This window comes from Nipponia nippon, unplaced genomic scaffold, assembly GCF_047370975.1.
Source record: "Nipponia nippon isolate SJK-2023a ecotype South Korea unplaced genomic scaffold, ASM4737097v1 scaffold_7, whole genome shotgun sequence".
Classification (NCBI taxonomy): domain Eukaryota; kingdom Metazoa; phylum Chordata; class Aves; order Pelecaniformes; family Threskiornithidae; genus Nipponia; species Nipponia nippon.
The window spans coordinates 17,697,134-17,713,312 of record NW_028262391.1 but is presented as its reverse complement, the minus strand read 5'-3'; the positions used below and the strand labels follow the sequence as shown (position 1 = coordinate 17,713,312).

Genomic DNA, 16,179 nt, shown 5'->3' with positions numbered 1-16,179 from the left:
CTACCATAAAAACTAATTATTGAGCTAAAGGAAGGAGGGGATTTCATGATCTGAAAACTGTCTGGTATTGGGACCAAGGCTGTGGGTTAAACTAACATTTGCTTAGGAAATTTGGATCAACTGGAGAATTTTCAAGTTCTGAAAGACTTTATAAAATAAAAATGTTGACAAGTCTTTTACAGTTCACTGAGCAGAACTCATGTCTGTTGGGATTATATTGCCAGAGATGAGCTTGCTTGTGTTAAGTTGTTTAAAATGGTCAGAACTGGTTTGCTTTAAGATGTTGAAAAGGGCTATTTTCCATTTTGCTAGAAGGAAGTAGGGGAAAAACAACTTTGTGTTTAGAAGTAGTTTCTAATCTCTAAAGTAGGTATTCAGGATATTTTCTTTGTTCTCTGAAGTCCATAATTAATATTTGTATCCCAAGAATTCTCAATCTCTGAAAACAAAGAATTTTGAAAGCACATGTGTAATGCTCATGTGCATCTGAAATACTTACGTATTTTGCTGCATTTATGTTGTACCCAAATGTACACAGCAATCAGGATGTTACAGGCTCAGCATTACTTGATGACTGATAGCAAAATATAGACCAGCTTTCAAAAGGAAAGACAGACCTATTGTACAGACTATACTCAGCCTAACAAGGCACATTAAGTTGCTAGGTGGAAAGGGTGCAAACTGCTCTCATGGCTTCGATGTAATTAGTTTAGTAGATTAAGTTATGCACAGAGTTAATCAGTTTGCTGAAGATAGCCCTAATGTGGTTACTGTTGAAAAGTTTGAGCTTTTAACACAGCAACATAAATGTTTGCTTCCAATGGCTTTTGCTTTTGGTGAGGTTACCAGATGTTGCAGTTCTCTGTGAAAGTTATCATAGCGACCTGATATTTTTAGTACAGTGTCTTTTTGGACTGGCTCTGCTGTATAGCCAGGATTCATTCTGCTGCTTCCAACCTTAGCTAAATGCTCTCTGCAGTTCAGTATGAAATTTCAGTTATTACTTCTGAAACCTGAAAGGTTTAGCAATATTGTAGATTTCCATCTTTCCTAACATTTTGGCCTTCATACTGAGTACGCAGTCGCTACATTTTGACAATGTATTTTACATTTCATTTTCCAAGCGGTGTTTTATTAGATTAACTCGGATAGGAAGAATAGCTTCACATTTATCATGAGTGACTTGCACGTTCAGTCAAACAGTCTGTGATATTGAGTAGTTTAAGTCTCCAGCGTATGAACTGTAAATTAACATTAAGGGCCTCTCTTAACATCCATTACTCTGTTTAAACAGTCATGCAGAATTACTAGTTCCCAGTAATTTCTCCTTGAATACAAATATATCATCTCTTCTAATGTTGTTTTAATTCTCTTGATCTGCATGTCATGAAAAGAATATTTTAAAATTAGGAAATGGCAAGGCTGAATAATGTAATGGATAATTGAGACTTACTGCCATTTAGTAGAAGTTTCAGGTTTGCTTGCAGCTCAAATTACTAATTTTCCTAAAAGCCAATGATACTTTGGTAGCTGAGCATGGTCCCAGAGGATAAATACCCATCCTGCTGGGTCCACTGATTCAGCCTCTTGACAGTCTTAGCATAAAAATCTGACCTGTCAAAATGTGAAGTATGCACTCTTCTGTTGCAAGAAATGACTTTCTTCACTGAGTAAAGTAGCCCTTTAGGGCATCCAGGCAGAACAGTGTGGAGAGGATTCACTACAGACTTTTTTTTTTGATAAACAGAGAATTTCAGACCCCAGAGCTCTCCGTTTATCACATTGCACAAGTGTGAGAAATTTGGACATAGGCACAATAAATAAATCAGTAAAAACCCCATAGAGTATGCTGCAGGATGTATTTCAGAGTAGAATCTAAGAGCAGAACTGTTGGTGAAGAGCTTGTCATTTCCAGTTCATGTAGCAGTTGTGAAAAACAGCTTTCATAATACTGCAGCAGTCTAAGGACTGGGATCTGTGCTTCCCAAGGAGCCTAGGAAGCCTGGTGACATGCACTCAATACTTTTGAAGATTGAAATCAGAAACTCTGGCTACTGAAATCAGGACTGTGTTAGTATCCACCCATGATAAAATCTTCTCACTGTGTTGCCACATATTCACCTTGCTGCAGTGTGTCTCTACCTGCTTATCCTGCCTCCTGTTTCTTTGCTATCTCCCACTGCATGCTGTAGGGTGCACAGTACTAGGCCATAAAACCTTACCTCCTCATTCATTCTTTATCCCGTCTTGCAACATGCTGTGCATAGTTTCCCACCTTATGCAGCTAAACAAGGCAAAGTAGGGAGTTAGAAATTCATTAGTTCTTCTCAGAACTTGTTATCATGCCTGAATATTATTTGTTTTAAACCACATGGGGATTAAGATCCTTTGAAGTTCCTTGATTAGTGTTTAGGGGAAAAATAAAATGCCAGTTTAAGCTTCTGATCTTTCGTAACAGCATATAGAACTCCAATGTTCAAATTTATGCTTAAAACAGCTGTTCTAGAGTCACATTTAACCAGAAATTAATTAGCCTGGAAAAGAATGACTAAAACTTGATTATATTTAAATTTGTATTTCAGCTTCCATCTGTGGTGAAATCAAGACCTATTCAGCTTTATGATCATTCATGGAGATGGCTTTATTTTTATTCTTATAGATTACAAATTTCTTGCTTGCTCATTGTTGTTGTATATCAAGAATGACCTTATTTAAAAACTCCTCATGGTTTAACTTTCTTAGCAGGAACATAATCATGCACAGTTAGTTGAAACCTCTGTTGTGAGAAAAGGCACGTGCTCTAACAACAAAAGCCTGGCTCTATCCATGTATTTGCACTACTTAGTGTAAAAGCTGATCTGTGCTAATGCTTGATAATAGTATATGGCAGCTAGCTATATGTATGGTTGACCAGTTGTTTATCCAGTTACTGCGTTTATGCAGACACAATATTTTCATACCTAAACTCTCCTTTTGTGTTGTTTTTTTATATCTAACCACCACTGTCCTCATCGCTAGTATGATATTGAGTGCCCAGCATAAATAGAGAGACAAATTTATCCTTGGAGCAGCCAGTCTTAAGATATAGCTGTTTTGCAGAAATATTTGATTAAAACAACTCACTTTCCTTGAACAATAAAAAATGAAACAGTCGACTTCTTAAATCAAAACATACATTTAGAATGATCTTGCAAAACAACAAAACTTTTCCCAGCACGTAAACTTTGTGTGCTGCGAAGCTGTAATGATAAGTGCCTTGTGGAATACCTGCTGTTTAAATAGCAGCGATGCCCATTCAGTGCAGCAATAAAAGGGATCTGTTGCTGATTTCATAGACTTCAGTGTCTCCTACTGTCAATGTTCAGTTTGTGGCAGCCTGGTGCACCCCCATATGGGCTAAGCTAAAAGGTGCATTTAGAAAGCAAATGTTGGGCTGGTTGTCAGGAAAAGTCTATACTGTGAGCATGAAGGAGCTTGATCTATTAAGACTGAGGTGTCACAATGCATGTTTTAAGTACTTTTAGGTTGCATACTCATTGGACAAAAACTTTTGCTTCTTCCTTATAAATGTAATAGCTACTGGAATAGTAGCTGTGGATCTGTTCAGGGTCCGCTGTATAAAAAGTGCTGTCATCACGTGAGCATGAATATGTTAGGAAGCTATTTCTGTCCATTCCAGCTGACTAAAGATTACAAGCAACATTCAGAGGCCTATGTACATGTGAGGGGCATGGTACAGTCAAGTGCTGCGATAACATGTGACTGTAATGGATTTACAGTGGGCTGGTAGTACCCTACATCTTTTTTAATAAAAACTGCTGCAGTCAGAAAACCTGCATATTGTTGTAGGTATAAGGATGATGGTAAACTCTTTCCTGGAGGAAACATGCATTTAGTTGGTAAAATCTAAGTTCTCTTTTTTTGTGCTTAGTACACTTTCTAGCCTCTTGTTCACAGAATAGTATCTTTTATTTCTTTGTTTTAATCTTATTTCTTGCGATCAACATTAGACTGTTCATGCCAATGAATTCATCTGGGGTTGACCTGCAATGTGTTCAAGCTGGAGTTTGTACCCTCCTAATCCTAGGTCTCCTTCATGAATATCTTCCTTGCATGTAGCCTGGGTGGAGCCTGTTCTGTCCTGTGCTGGCGCTGGTATGTGAGCAGATGATTCATAGTTTTCAGTCAATTCGTCATTATTTATGATATAATTTGTGTCATCATCCTTCAGTTGATCCTGTATTCAAACAAAGGAAAAGATCAGTGGAAGGGAGACTCTTGAGGATTTTTGTTAAAGCTTAAATGAAGAACAAGATGCAATTCCACTTTCATTTTATTTCATTATTTGCTTATTTTTTTCAGATGTTAATTTACCATGTTGATTAAAGTAAATAGTTGCTTACCATGTTCTGTTCTTGAGCAGTGTTGAGAAACATAACCTACTCTTCAGATCTTTAAGATAATTTCAGTGCTTAAATATCACTGATGGGTAGCCAATACTTTCAGCATCTGGCTGAATTATTTAGAACATGTCACTTATATTTGAAGCTCACAGTATTAGTGGCTATTCTTGAAAATGTAGCCCTGCACCTTCTGAGAGCCTCTTCTCCATAACCCTGAAGAAATTGTATAATTAGCCTTAAAAGTAATAAGCTTTGGAGAAGAGACTTCGGTAAAGTGTTTCATTGAGTATGGCAGGTTTTGGATTACACCTTAAATACAGTTAACCAAGCCAGGTACTTACGCCATATGCACTGGGACTGGTCAGAAGCCTAGCAACGGGATTACACCATTCAGGTAATGTCGTTGTGAGAGGTGGACCGGTGTGGGTTAAGATAGGTTTTAGGTATCTGTGAAGTTTGTTAAAGAATATTTCCCATACAGATATTGATACAAACATGCTTCTCTATTACACAAAGAAATTTTGTTTTAAAGCATAAGGGAATCATCTAACTGAATGGAAACACAGAAAATGCCATCTCTTTACCCACCAATTACTGCATACATTCACCTGTCATCAGTCTTGTCTAATGTTTCTCTGTAACAACAGCAACAAAAAACCACCCAAAAGATAAAACCCAAAACACTTGATGCTCAAAATCTGTCTTGAAGGGTACCAGAGTGGCTGAAGGGGATGTGTTGTGGGGTAAGTAAATGCAGTAGGAGCTGGAAGAGAGGAAATGTGTGCTAGATTGTCCTGTTTACTATTCTCATCTACTGTTTGCTGTAAGTGTGATCTTATGCAATTTTAACAGGAAACAATTTAAGATGCAACTGTATCGGCTACTTTATGTAAGAACAGTAGTGAACGTTTTCTTAAACACATATACTCAGCCTTTTGTAAAATTAGTGTATTTCTTCAATAGGCAAAAGTATATTCCATCAAATATTAAGTTTCTTTATCACTGGGTGTGTACATAACTTGTTCTCTGTAGTACTTCATTTTTAGCGTTCAACACATTTGTTTTACACTTCATACATCAATGCTCCTTTATATAAAATTATGTGAATAAATTAGGAACAGGCTTTATGCTATTGTCTCGCACCTGTCTTTCCAATCTTTTAATCCAAAAGTGCTTTATTGAGATAAAAGAAAAACCTGCTTATCTTGAGCAATTATATCATCCTCATATCTGTCAGTAACAGCTCTCCCATGAGTGCCTCAAGTTGACTTATCTTCTTTGCTGCTTTTACTCGCAAAGTAATTTTCAGTGTTCTTTGGGAAGCAGGTCTGTCAGCTATTTTTGCTGCTAGGGAAAATTTGCTTTATTGATTGTCATCCCACTTTCTCCCCCATGCTCCTTTCTCCGTCTTGCTTGTGCTCTCTCTGTCACTCTTTCTTTCTGCCTCCTTAAAGAAGGAACAAATGTAAAACTGAGTAGTGGTTCGCTCTGCAGCAATTCTGTAGAAATACTGAGTAAGTAATAGTGGGTCTTAAACCTCACTATTCCACTGCCTCCTTTTCTTTCATTACTGGTTGTTTATGGTATCACTGCTTTACATACAAAGTACAAATTCTGTATCCTGAAGAAACTTATGTAAAACATCCTTATGATCTCAGTTGCAGATTGAAAGGCTAAATAACTTCCTCTGCTGTCCTCTATACTACAGCCATGGAAATTGTTCTATAGTATCTGGGGCTTGTGTGTGTGCATTTGTGTATTTTTAAAAAATTAAATTGCATCGGTCAGAAGATAGTGTGATTCCTTCATTCAAGATCATATACTGAGTTCGTGTGAAAAATTAATTGGGTCTACTTCAAAAAAGATTGTAAGATTTTAATATAAATTTTTGTCAGAACCATGATCAAGGTGGGAATCTCACGAGATCAAATTGCGTAGGGAAAGTTTAGATCCTCTTGCTTCTGTAAGAGTAAAATCAAACCAACTGATCCTTTTCTGATCCACTCCCAATCTTATTTAAAACCTCCAAAGTTCTAAGCAGCTAGGAGCTATTATTAAAAAGCAACGTATGAAAGCCATCAATTAGAGTTTTGTTTTCAGCACTTCAGAAAAACCTAATTAAAAGGCCAAAAATGGAAGTAGGAGCCTAATTCTAGGCTTTTAATCTTTGGAAATATTGGCTTTGTTAGTTCAAACAACTTGAATTGTTTGAACTGAGTTGTCAGACCTAGCATGAAAAATACTGTCTTGTAATGGAAGTTGCATTTGATTATACTAAGTTCTGTCTACTCTGTTCTTTCGTTCTCTTCCAGAACAAGTAAGATGAATACTCTACACTTTCTCCTTAATCTGATGATCTCTGAGCTAGGCCTTACTTCTAAGCAGCCTTATAACTTTATAATGAGCTTTTATACCTCTCAGTAAAAATTTAAGTCCTGTTTTCCTCCCATGCTTGCACGAAGCCCAGCACCACATCAGACAGGAATAGGGGGTGCATGTTGAAACAGGCAATCTACCTGGCTGCCACAGTACTCTGAAGTCTTTTGAGCCACCACCACTTTTGGCATAACTTTTGTCTGGTGTGTTTAGCCGGTTGCTATGTGTGTACACTGATGTTTTTAAGTCGAGTGATGGCTTCATTTTGGGCTGCAACAGGTCCTCTAAGTCCCCTTCCTTTTGCATTTGCGTTAACACTTTCATTGTGTATTATTCGTACTTCTGTTTTGAAGCCTCTTGAGATACAGTTTAAAGTGAAGACAATTTTCTTGTGCTTGTTGTGATGCTTCTCATTCTGTAATAAATTATTTACCTCTTTGTTCCTTATTTAACTAGTTGTTATTCAGCTCACTAAAGGCACTTAAATTACATTGGCCTATTTTTCATTGTTTTAATAACCTATGCCATAAATGTTTCCTCTTTACTGTTGACACAGTTGCTCTGTAGTATTAGAGACACAATCACATTGTTCAGTGCAGCATGAAAGAGGAATTCTAATCCACGTGCAGTGCTGGCATTTCAAAAGTATATCAGACATGGGTCTATAGCATTTTAAGGCTGGCAAGAAGTCTTATCACACTCCAGCTGCTCTGGTTGCATCTCCCAGACCTTACAGGGAGAAATAATTTAAATAGTGCAATAGAAAAAGGTAGATTTTTGCCCTAAGGCTGCTTTAAAAATTGGAAGAAACTAAGTGTAAACCTCTTTGCATAACTCAGAATTTACTGCTGAACCAAATTCATGCCTGCCTAATTCAGGGATAAAGATAGCTGGAAAACATTGTAGCAATCAACCCACTTTTCGATTTGCACTTCAGCCCTCCATGGGCAGAACAGCCCACGTGCATGTCTCAGATTCTACACCATACAATACACTGTTTTAAAGAACTTTATTAATATTTTAAAGGTGGTAACTTCTAAGTTGGGAAACTGAATTCAGGATGCCCGTAGATGCACATGTATAGAATTTTAATCTGTATGCAGTGCTGGCACATTAGCATGCCTCACTTTCATAATCAAATACCAATTTTTCCATTGATTCCCCACATCTCCAGGCTTCCCCTCTCAGTTCACATGCCATGAAATGTTTACCCTGTGTCCCCTCATTGCTATTTGAGCATCCCTTTGCCCAGGCAGTCCCAGTCTTCCCTCACCACTAGCCAGGCACAGTTCTTCTCCCTTCCTGTCTCACTGATACCAGACTTAACACCTAAATCTGTTTAGCCCTTCCTGGTTCAGCTTCTGTCTCTGAGTTTGACTCATATGATGTCCTCTTCTGTACTGCCCAGCAGTAAGCAAAGAAGGCAATGCCATTGCAGACAGGACAGTCAGCAAGTGTCTGAACACCACCGCCTAAAGTTGAACCACAGGCAGGTTGTTTGCTGGGGCTGATGAGGCTGAGCAATTCAAATAGGGGCTGTGGGGAGGGTACAGTGTGCTCAATAGCAACAAGACCTTCAGAATGTAGCTCTTGAAATTGAAGAGGTGGTGGGATTTTTGTGTGTGTGTGGTTTTTTTTTTTTAAGTGTATGTGATCTAGTTTAGGCTGGAGTTTCAAAGAAATGGCAAAAGGCATCTCTGGGGTGGAATATAAGGTCTTTGCTCTAAGTACAGTGCATTTAAAAATAATCTCATGAGGACTGATCAGGAACAAAACCATGGAATTGTGTGATTTCCCCCCCCAAATATTATGCCTGAAAGAAACATCTATTATGGACGTTTTTCTTTTATATAGCTACTGTTTCACAAAAATACAGGTAACCTGAACCAGACTTTTCACGTAGAAGTCTCAGGTAACCTTGATAAGAAATGCTACTGCCACTAGCCATATTGGAGAACATTTAGGATTTCCATTATGCAGAAAATGCTGAGATATTTTAAAATAGTTTTTGAGTCATATCAGGATGAAAAATCAGAATCTCAGAATTTTTGTTCTTTCAGCCAATAAGCATCAAATGACCACACTGTTAAATTGACATGTTCTGTCCAAATTTTGAGAATGTTGGTAAAAATCACTATTTATCTTTTTGATGAATGGCACTAGCATGTTCAAATAGGGAAAAATATTCTGGCAGAAATGTTGTGGCTGTTTTGACTCAGACTTAAAGGAGGTTCACTTTTTTGGAGGAACAGAGTCCTAGTCCAACTGTGGCTCTGCTGAAAAGCATAATGTAAGAGAGAAATAACTTGTAGCTGGGGGGGGGGGGGGGGAGGGAACAACCACAAACCAACAACAAAAAACCAAAACCAAACACCCCCCACAACCTCCCACCAAAGCAGATGTAGCCACAGTTAAAATACATATGTCAGCTATGCTTCAGCTCTGTAAAGCCCTGCATTTGGCCCAGAAGGTGTTTTGCCTTTTGCTTCATCGCATGATGGGGGGCTCTGTAACTCAAAGTAATCCCATCCTTCCCAAAGGCAAATATTGCTCGCACTATAATATTTACTATCAAAAAGCCTCAAAGTAGAGGAATTCTTGTGATACTAATCAAAATTACATACAGCAATTTTTCCAGAGACTATTTTCCTATACCAAACTGCTATAAATACACATTTGTTAAAAGTATGTTATTTAATATTCTATTGCTAGGTGCTATATTTCTGCTGTAGGTGTAAGTCTCTAGAGGTAAATGTCACCACTCCCAGAATCCACCCGTTGTGCAATGTTTTTAAAAGGCTGCAAACATAAAGAAATCTTAAAGTGTCCCTTTTCTGAATATTTTTTTATTTAGGTCTCAGTTTGTAAATTAATTATGTCATGAGTTTAATATTGCTTTTTGTTGTATGAAACATACATCTTTTCTTTGATACCTTTCTTAGGTAACTTCTGTTCATTCAATATTTTCTGTAGTAAGGAAAAATGGTGTTTTGATCCTTGGTAGAGTTTCTTTTTTTGAGAGAGAATGATTTTGATATTGGCTATGTGATAGCCTAAAGAGCAAACGTTTCCACTTTGATAGTGTTTGAGTGGGAGCAGGCAAACCATGAAACTGATTATCTGGCTAAGTTTGGCACGTGGCTGACTCCTGCTAACAGCTGACTGAGATTATTTGGTTACTTTATACAGCAGCTTGTCTGCATGACTGAGCTGGTGAGGCGCAGAGACATCTCCAGGTCTTAAGTGCATGAACAGCAGATTAAAGTCGCCTGAAGAAGGTGAGGTTTTTTTTAGAGGGGTCTCTCCTCCTGGGTCTTGCAAGAGAGGATGATGTTTTCTCATGTATTATGGAATTTTCTTCAGAGGATGGGGAGTTACCAGTGTAGAGTGATTGAAAAGTGCAGAGCATGGTTATATTAGGTTTAATTGTTAGAATAACAGGTATCTTTTTTTGAAAAGACCAGGAGACCTACAGTGACTTAACATGGAAATATAACCTAATCTGCACTGTGGAGAAAGCTGGGAAGGAATCACTAAATCTGGCATAAATGATATTTTAACCTATACTTGTTACTAGTGAGTTCTGCTCTAGTTCTTTGACTTCTTTTTAAGGAGTGGTTTAAAAAAAAAAAAAATTCCCACTACTGTTGTAACTTAAAATACCAAACAACTGAGGATAAATGGAATCATACTGTAGTCCTGCAAAGCCAATTCATCAGGTCTGTTTTTTCTTTTTTTCTGAAGATTCACTCTGTCTGTCTGTCTGTCTTTCTCATGTCTGAGAGCAGGGAGGGTGGATGAAAATCAGTGGTAATAAAAGCTAGTTCACTGAATCCTTTCAGGAAAGTCTGTCTGACTGTCAGATTCTAGAGCCAGATGTAGTGTCAGATCCAAAGAATTAACTCCAGCTTTTATGCAGAATATGGCTAAAAATTCCCTGCTTTCAACTTTGAAACTGGAAGCATGGCAGAGATGTGGGCAAAATGGAAGAAGTTAATAGAACTGATCTTAGTCAGGTCTTTTTGTAGGTAAGTAGCTGCAGACTGTGAAGTGGCTTGTTCTCTAGTATGCACTGAGTAAAATGTCTGGGATATTTGCAGGCCATGGGCTTCTAGTTGTGAGCTTACTGAAGCAGAGAGGAAAATTGAGACACCTTACTCAAGTTATTTGAAGCCTATTATATCATGAGTATAACACCTTCATGCAAAGAAAAAATCTGAGACATAAATGGAGACTTGGTTATATAATTGATGAGTGGGTAATGCAGCTACTATTGAAAATAGAAGGATGGGGCGTGCAAAAGGACAGAAGAATACTCATAAGATTCAAAAGGAATATATGAACAGGCACAATGTCAGACAAATTAACATTAGAAAGAGCTTTGGAAGATGCAGACTATGAGAGGCAGCTAAAGAGAAGAAGAAAAAATCTCCCTGACATTAGCTGTATGATAACAAGGAAATGACCCTCCATCTAACAAAAAAAGTCCCAACCAAAATACACCCAACTAAAAAATGCATCAACAGATGCATAAGAGTCAGCTACACACACAATGAAGAGATAAGACTGTGTTGCACTAGCGATATCAGCATTGATGATATGCATGTGACTTTTCAGAAGAATGTGTGTGATTCAAAGTTGACATCATTGATAGGATTCATCTCCCCTATCTTCAGACACCTTATAGTAGGATATCTGAAAGAAATCTAATCTATCAGTCTTTGTCATCAATAAAGAGAAATGGCCAGATCCCAAGGCAGTTAGTCTCATCCTGCAGTGCTGGAGTTAATTGGAATGAATTGAAACAAGGATGAGTTTCTTTCCCTTTATTGACCATAAAAGAGTCTGAACAACTAGATCAGACTTGGATGGCTAATAATTAAGTATTTAAAGTTTGGTGAAATGAATCTTACTTCAGGACATAAGAAAATAGAACCCCTGAGGCAAAATATCAGAAACAAAACACAACATCCTCCATACGAAGGAAACTAGGAATGTATGAAAGGCATCTATTTTCATAATTAGGAAATACTATCGTATGCATTCAGAAGAAAAAAAAAAGTTTCTGTGTAATAAATATGGCATCAAAGCCAGCAGGAGAAACAAACTTTAAAATCATTAAGCTTGTGAAAAACTACATGACCATGGAATTAATGAAAAGAAATTTCACCTCAGAGAAAACTTAAAAAGATTTCCTGGCATGTTTGAAGGCATACAAAATTTCTCAGGACATTGCAAAACTGGTCTACCTGTGGCTTGGCAATAGGGTTTCTTTTCCTGCAGAAAAGTAACTTCTGCATATGGTATATCTTTAGCATTATTACAAAACTGGAGATACCATTGGCATGAGTAAGCTAAATTATTGCATTAGAACGGATGAACACTGGTGTGACCTGGCTGTGCATAGACCCTTAAGGCCTTGGAAAGACTCTGATGCCAGCTGCCTCTGATGAGATCACTTTCAAGCTCTTCACATGAAGTGTATTCATTGCATAAAATGCCCTGGTACTGGCAGAGGGAACAAATGTAGAAGAGCAAGCAAGTTAGCAGGGATTTCTGCACTCTGTGTGGAAGATTGTTTCATGAGAATGTCCTTGGCATCACCATCTGCCTGAGAAGTATTCCAGAAAACAGATGTGTAAAGAATGAGGACTGGCAATGGTTGCATGCCTTGCTAATGACAATCTAATACTAGTGGCACCACAAATCTAGTCACTTGCAAGATGCAAGGAGAGTAAACCTTAAAGATTAAATGCAGTGGTACAAGTCCAAATTGGTTTTGATCAAATGAATTACTTCAGTTGCATCATAGAGGAAGAGAGAAAAGGTCTGATCCAAATAAAATGAAAGCCGTAAAGCTTTTGGGAAACCTCTCATCAATAAATTATATCAAGTACAATGAACTTGCACCTACTATGACAGGTACTGAGGATAGCAATGGTTGTGGTGTCTCTACCCTGGGAGAGGAGAACTTGGGGACCAGGAGGGAGGTGGAAGGAGTGGGTAGCAAGAGAGTAATGGGAACAAGACTTTCCAAACAAGATGGGCATCATTCTCCTCAAACTAAAATACTACAGTGAAAGCAAGGCAATAAAGTGGCTGCTAGAACTTTGTAAGCAACAGCTGGAGTAATATTCTTGCCATGGTCCTCTTGTGATATGGATTGAGAGCTAAAGGCAGTGCACCAAAATTATACTCAAATAGGAAAATAATTATTTGGCTTTTTTTCAGGAACTCAGATTGGATATTTCATCATTACATAGATACAGCTGTACAATAACAGTTAAAATAGTTCACAGATCTGTGGAGAGTGTTTTTGACAAACCTCCAGCTTCTCCATTGCCAAGATTCAGAGGATGCTCTCACAGTTATTAAAGGTACAACTTGAAAAGGAAATATGATCCCCCATGAGAAAAGCCTGTAAAGAACTTTTCTTGCACAATTTCGTTGAAGGATGAGCTATGAATGTGGAGGAAGGCTTGGAGGAACAATATGTCTTATATTCTGATGCTTGCTTGTGTTTGTAAAGACGCTAACAAAAGCAGAGAAACAAAAGTGATAATTCACTGTATCTTTTAGGAAAAAAAAATGAACTCTATAAAAATAACAGAATCTCTCTTTCTCTATCAGAAGACTGTGGAATAAAGAATAAATAAGGAGACTGGTGTTGTGCCAGAAGGGAAGAGAACAGTAGCTCCAAAGAAAATGAAAATTCTGAATTTTTTGAGGACTGGTTGGTACAGTAGTGAAGACAGACCAGAGAGCTATTCTCTTGGCCCAGTATAAGTATGCAAACAGAACTGATCAGGGATGTGTGTAACCCTATAGAACATAAAAGCAGGGCACCAAGGTGAAGCCCATGACAAAGCTGACAGCAACAGGATAATGTACAATGTATTAATGAAATTATATTATTGCTTATGTGTACAGTTGTGAAAAAACGGACTCATTCCAGATGTGGAAGTAGATTCAAAACCAGCATGACAAGGACATGGCTTAGCACTTTTGTGGAAGAGTATTTTGCTCAGTAATGTGTGTTGTACTTGTAGCCAGTTAGGTAATGAGTAAGAGGCGCTGGGAGCAACTTAAAAAAAGCAGTCTTTTAATCTCTCTATGCTAAGCTGAGCTGCTGAGAGCAGGATAGCCTTTGTAAAGCCTTGTTAATAGAAAGCTTGTTTAGTTTAATATATCCTCTGAGAATCTTTAGTCCTGTGAAGTAGATTGATCCAAAGATTGTCTCCAGATTCTCCAGCAGCTTTTTCCAATGTGTAACGCATGTTATATGCACAATAAGCTAGCTGGATGAGGTTGGAAGTCTCTAATAGGTTTGTGAAGAAAGCACGCTAAGAAGTGGGGGGCTCAGTGTTGAGGAAGGGAAGACATAGTGCACAGGAATAGGTTCCGCTGTAATCCAAAGAAAGCAGCCTTCTGGCAAGCCAGATCTTTGCTTTTATAAAGATATTTTAAAACAGAGAAAGACCAGTTAGAAAACCCTCATGATACAATGTTCCCTAAGAGGTATGCAAATTTTAGCACAAAGAACAATTGAGGATAATGAATTATGGCAGATATCCTAGCAAAAAAAAAAAAAAATAAAAAAATTACTGAACAAGATAATAGAAGCTTTTATACTGCTAGGAGTGAAAGAAATGTGAGGTATTAATCCTAATATTACAGTTTAAAATTCTGAATAGGTAAAACAGGATATTTTGTTTAGGAACAGTGGTGGATTAAAATAACAGTACAGAAGATACATATTAAGAGATTGAACTGCCTTTTCATTGGCAGAGAAGCTTATAAAACAGAAATAGGAAAAACTAGGACTAGATTTCCACTTCCGATAGTTCATCTCACTGCCCCTATCACCATACTAGTCTGGAGTGGGATAACCAAACTTTTAATATCTGTATTTGCACAAAAGGCTTTCCTGCGAGCCTGTGAATGCTAGAGAGAAGTATGTTGACTGAGGGCAGTGTACTGCGATGCAGAAAGTTTGAGACACATGGGGCAGGGGTGGGGTGGGTAAGGTGGGAAGGAGATAGATTTTTGCAAGTGACTTTTATGGTTTGGTTAGAATTATAGGTGGGCAAAGGTAGAAAAATAAGATTATTTTTGCTAGAGTGAAGATTCGAAGGGGATATAGTTTTGCAAATCTATAGTGTTCCAGATGAGAAGCTGCAATGAGAATTTCTAAGCCTTTCTTCTGTTTTACTACATTTTTAAAGGAATGTGGCGACTTAATGAAATTAAAGGGCACTCACTTTCAGGCAAACAAAGATGTATGATTTTACATCAGGTATTCAAGGTGTGGCAATCATTGCCTGAAGAAATCATGGAGCCTGTGATAAAGGGAAGTGTTATCTGATACTGTAACACAATTACAGCTGTGCAAGCCAAGGCAACAGGGGCTGTCAGACCTTAGGCCTCTGGGAGGCGTGAGGAAATTCCCCCACTTTTTTCTGTACAACCCACAAGACGGACTTGGAGGGTTTTATTTCTTCCATCTGCTGCTGGAACATCAGCATGATGGTAAATAATGGATCTGCCACAGTATGAGGAAATCTGTGCCTTTGTAATGTTGTCATTGCTGTGTTTGTTTAAAGTAAAAAATGCTCTTTTAATTCTTTTTAATGGATTATTCTGATGTGTTATTAGAGATGTTGCAGGTATTAGGCATCAGTTTCAGCGAGGTTAAGTCAGTCTCTTAAAGCTTGCCTACCTCATGTCTGACAGTTCCTTATGTTTCCAGTGAAAGATTCTGGAAACAGATTATGAAAGACACTTTTGTTTTAATTTGGCATCATTCTCTTCTATTTATTGGTGCAATACACTGTGCACATGTACCAGTGCTGGCACTGACCCAAATACAGGCAATAATAGAGGTGGGGAAAAGTACAGTGCAGCATGAATGAGCATGAGGTTTTCTCATTCTCAGTGTTTCATTACAGATGGAGAGGTCAGCTATTGGGGTTTCAGTCATGAGTTGCTCATAATACAAAAGCCAGCTATACTGTGCATGAGCAAGTGTAGCTATTCTGTGAATGTGATTTGGTTAAACACATTTATAGAGATCACTGCTGTTCTTTTCCTTTCCCATCTCTGAAAACTTCTGCACTCATCTCCTAGTCCAGATCTGATTTCAAAACTGTTTGCCACTCAGATTTCACTCTAATGGCTCGTTTCCAAATATCTTCACATTTTAATTCATTTAGACCTAGATTGGTATTCAAAAGCCTAACTCTGTGCAAACTTATGCTCAGTTTATTTCCTTTTTTCCCAGCTATTTTTCCCCCCACATAAAACCGATGTAGTCAATTGTTTTTTTTTTTTTTTCTTTGATAGAGGTATGGCCTGTTCTGATTCAGTGAACTTTAAAATTGTTGCTTGGCTGTTGATGACA

The 16,179-nt window shown here is 37.9% G+C and overlaps 1 protein-coding gene across 1 annotated transcript in view; it reads right to left on the bottom strand.

Annotated features, from left to right (window-relative positions):
* Nucleotides 1-1,481: 1,481 nt before the first annotated feature.
* The window catches only part of SLC9A9 (solute carrier family 9 member A9), a 211,681-nt gene continuing 196,983 nt past the window's right edge, over nucleotides 1,482-16,179 (bottom strand). Inside the window, exons 15-16 of the mRNA XM_087740326.1 lie at nucleotides 4,745-4,850; nucleotides 1,482-4,237 (exon numbers count right to left, since the gene is read on the bottom strand). Coding sequence (XP_087596452.1) covers nucleotides 4,016-4,237; nucleotides 4,745-4,850 — 328 coding nt within the window. The 3' untranslated portion in view covers nucleotides 1,482-4,015. The remainder of the gene's footprint in view (nucleotides 4,238-4,744; nucleotides 4,851-16,179) is intronic.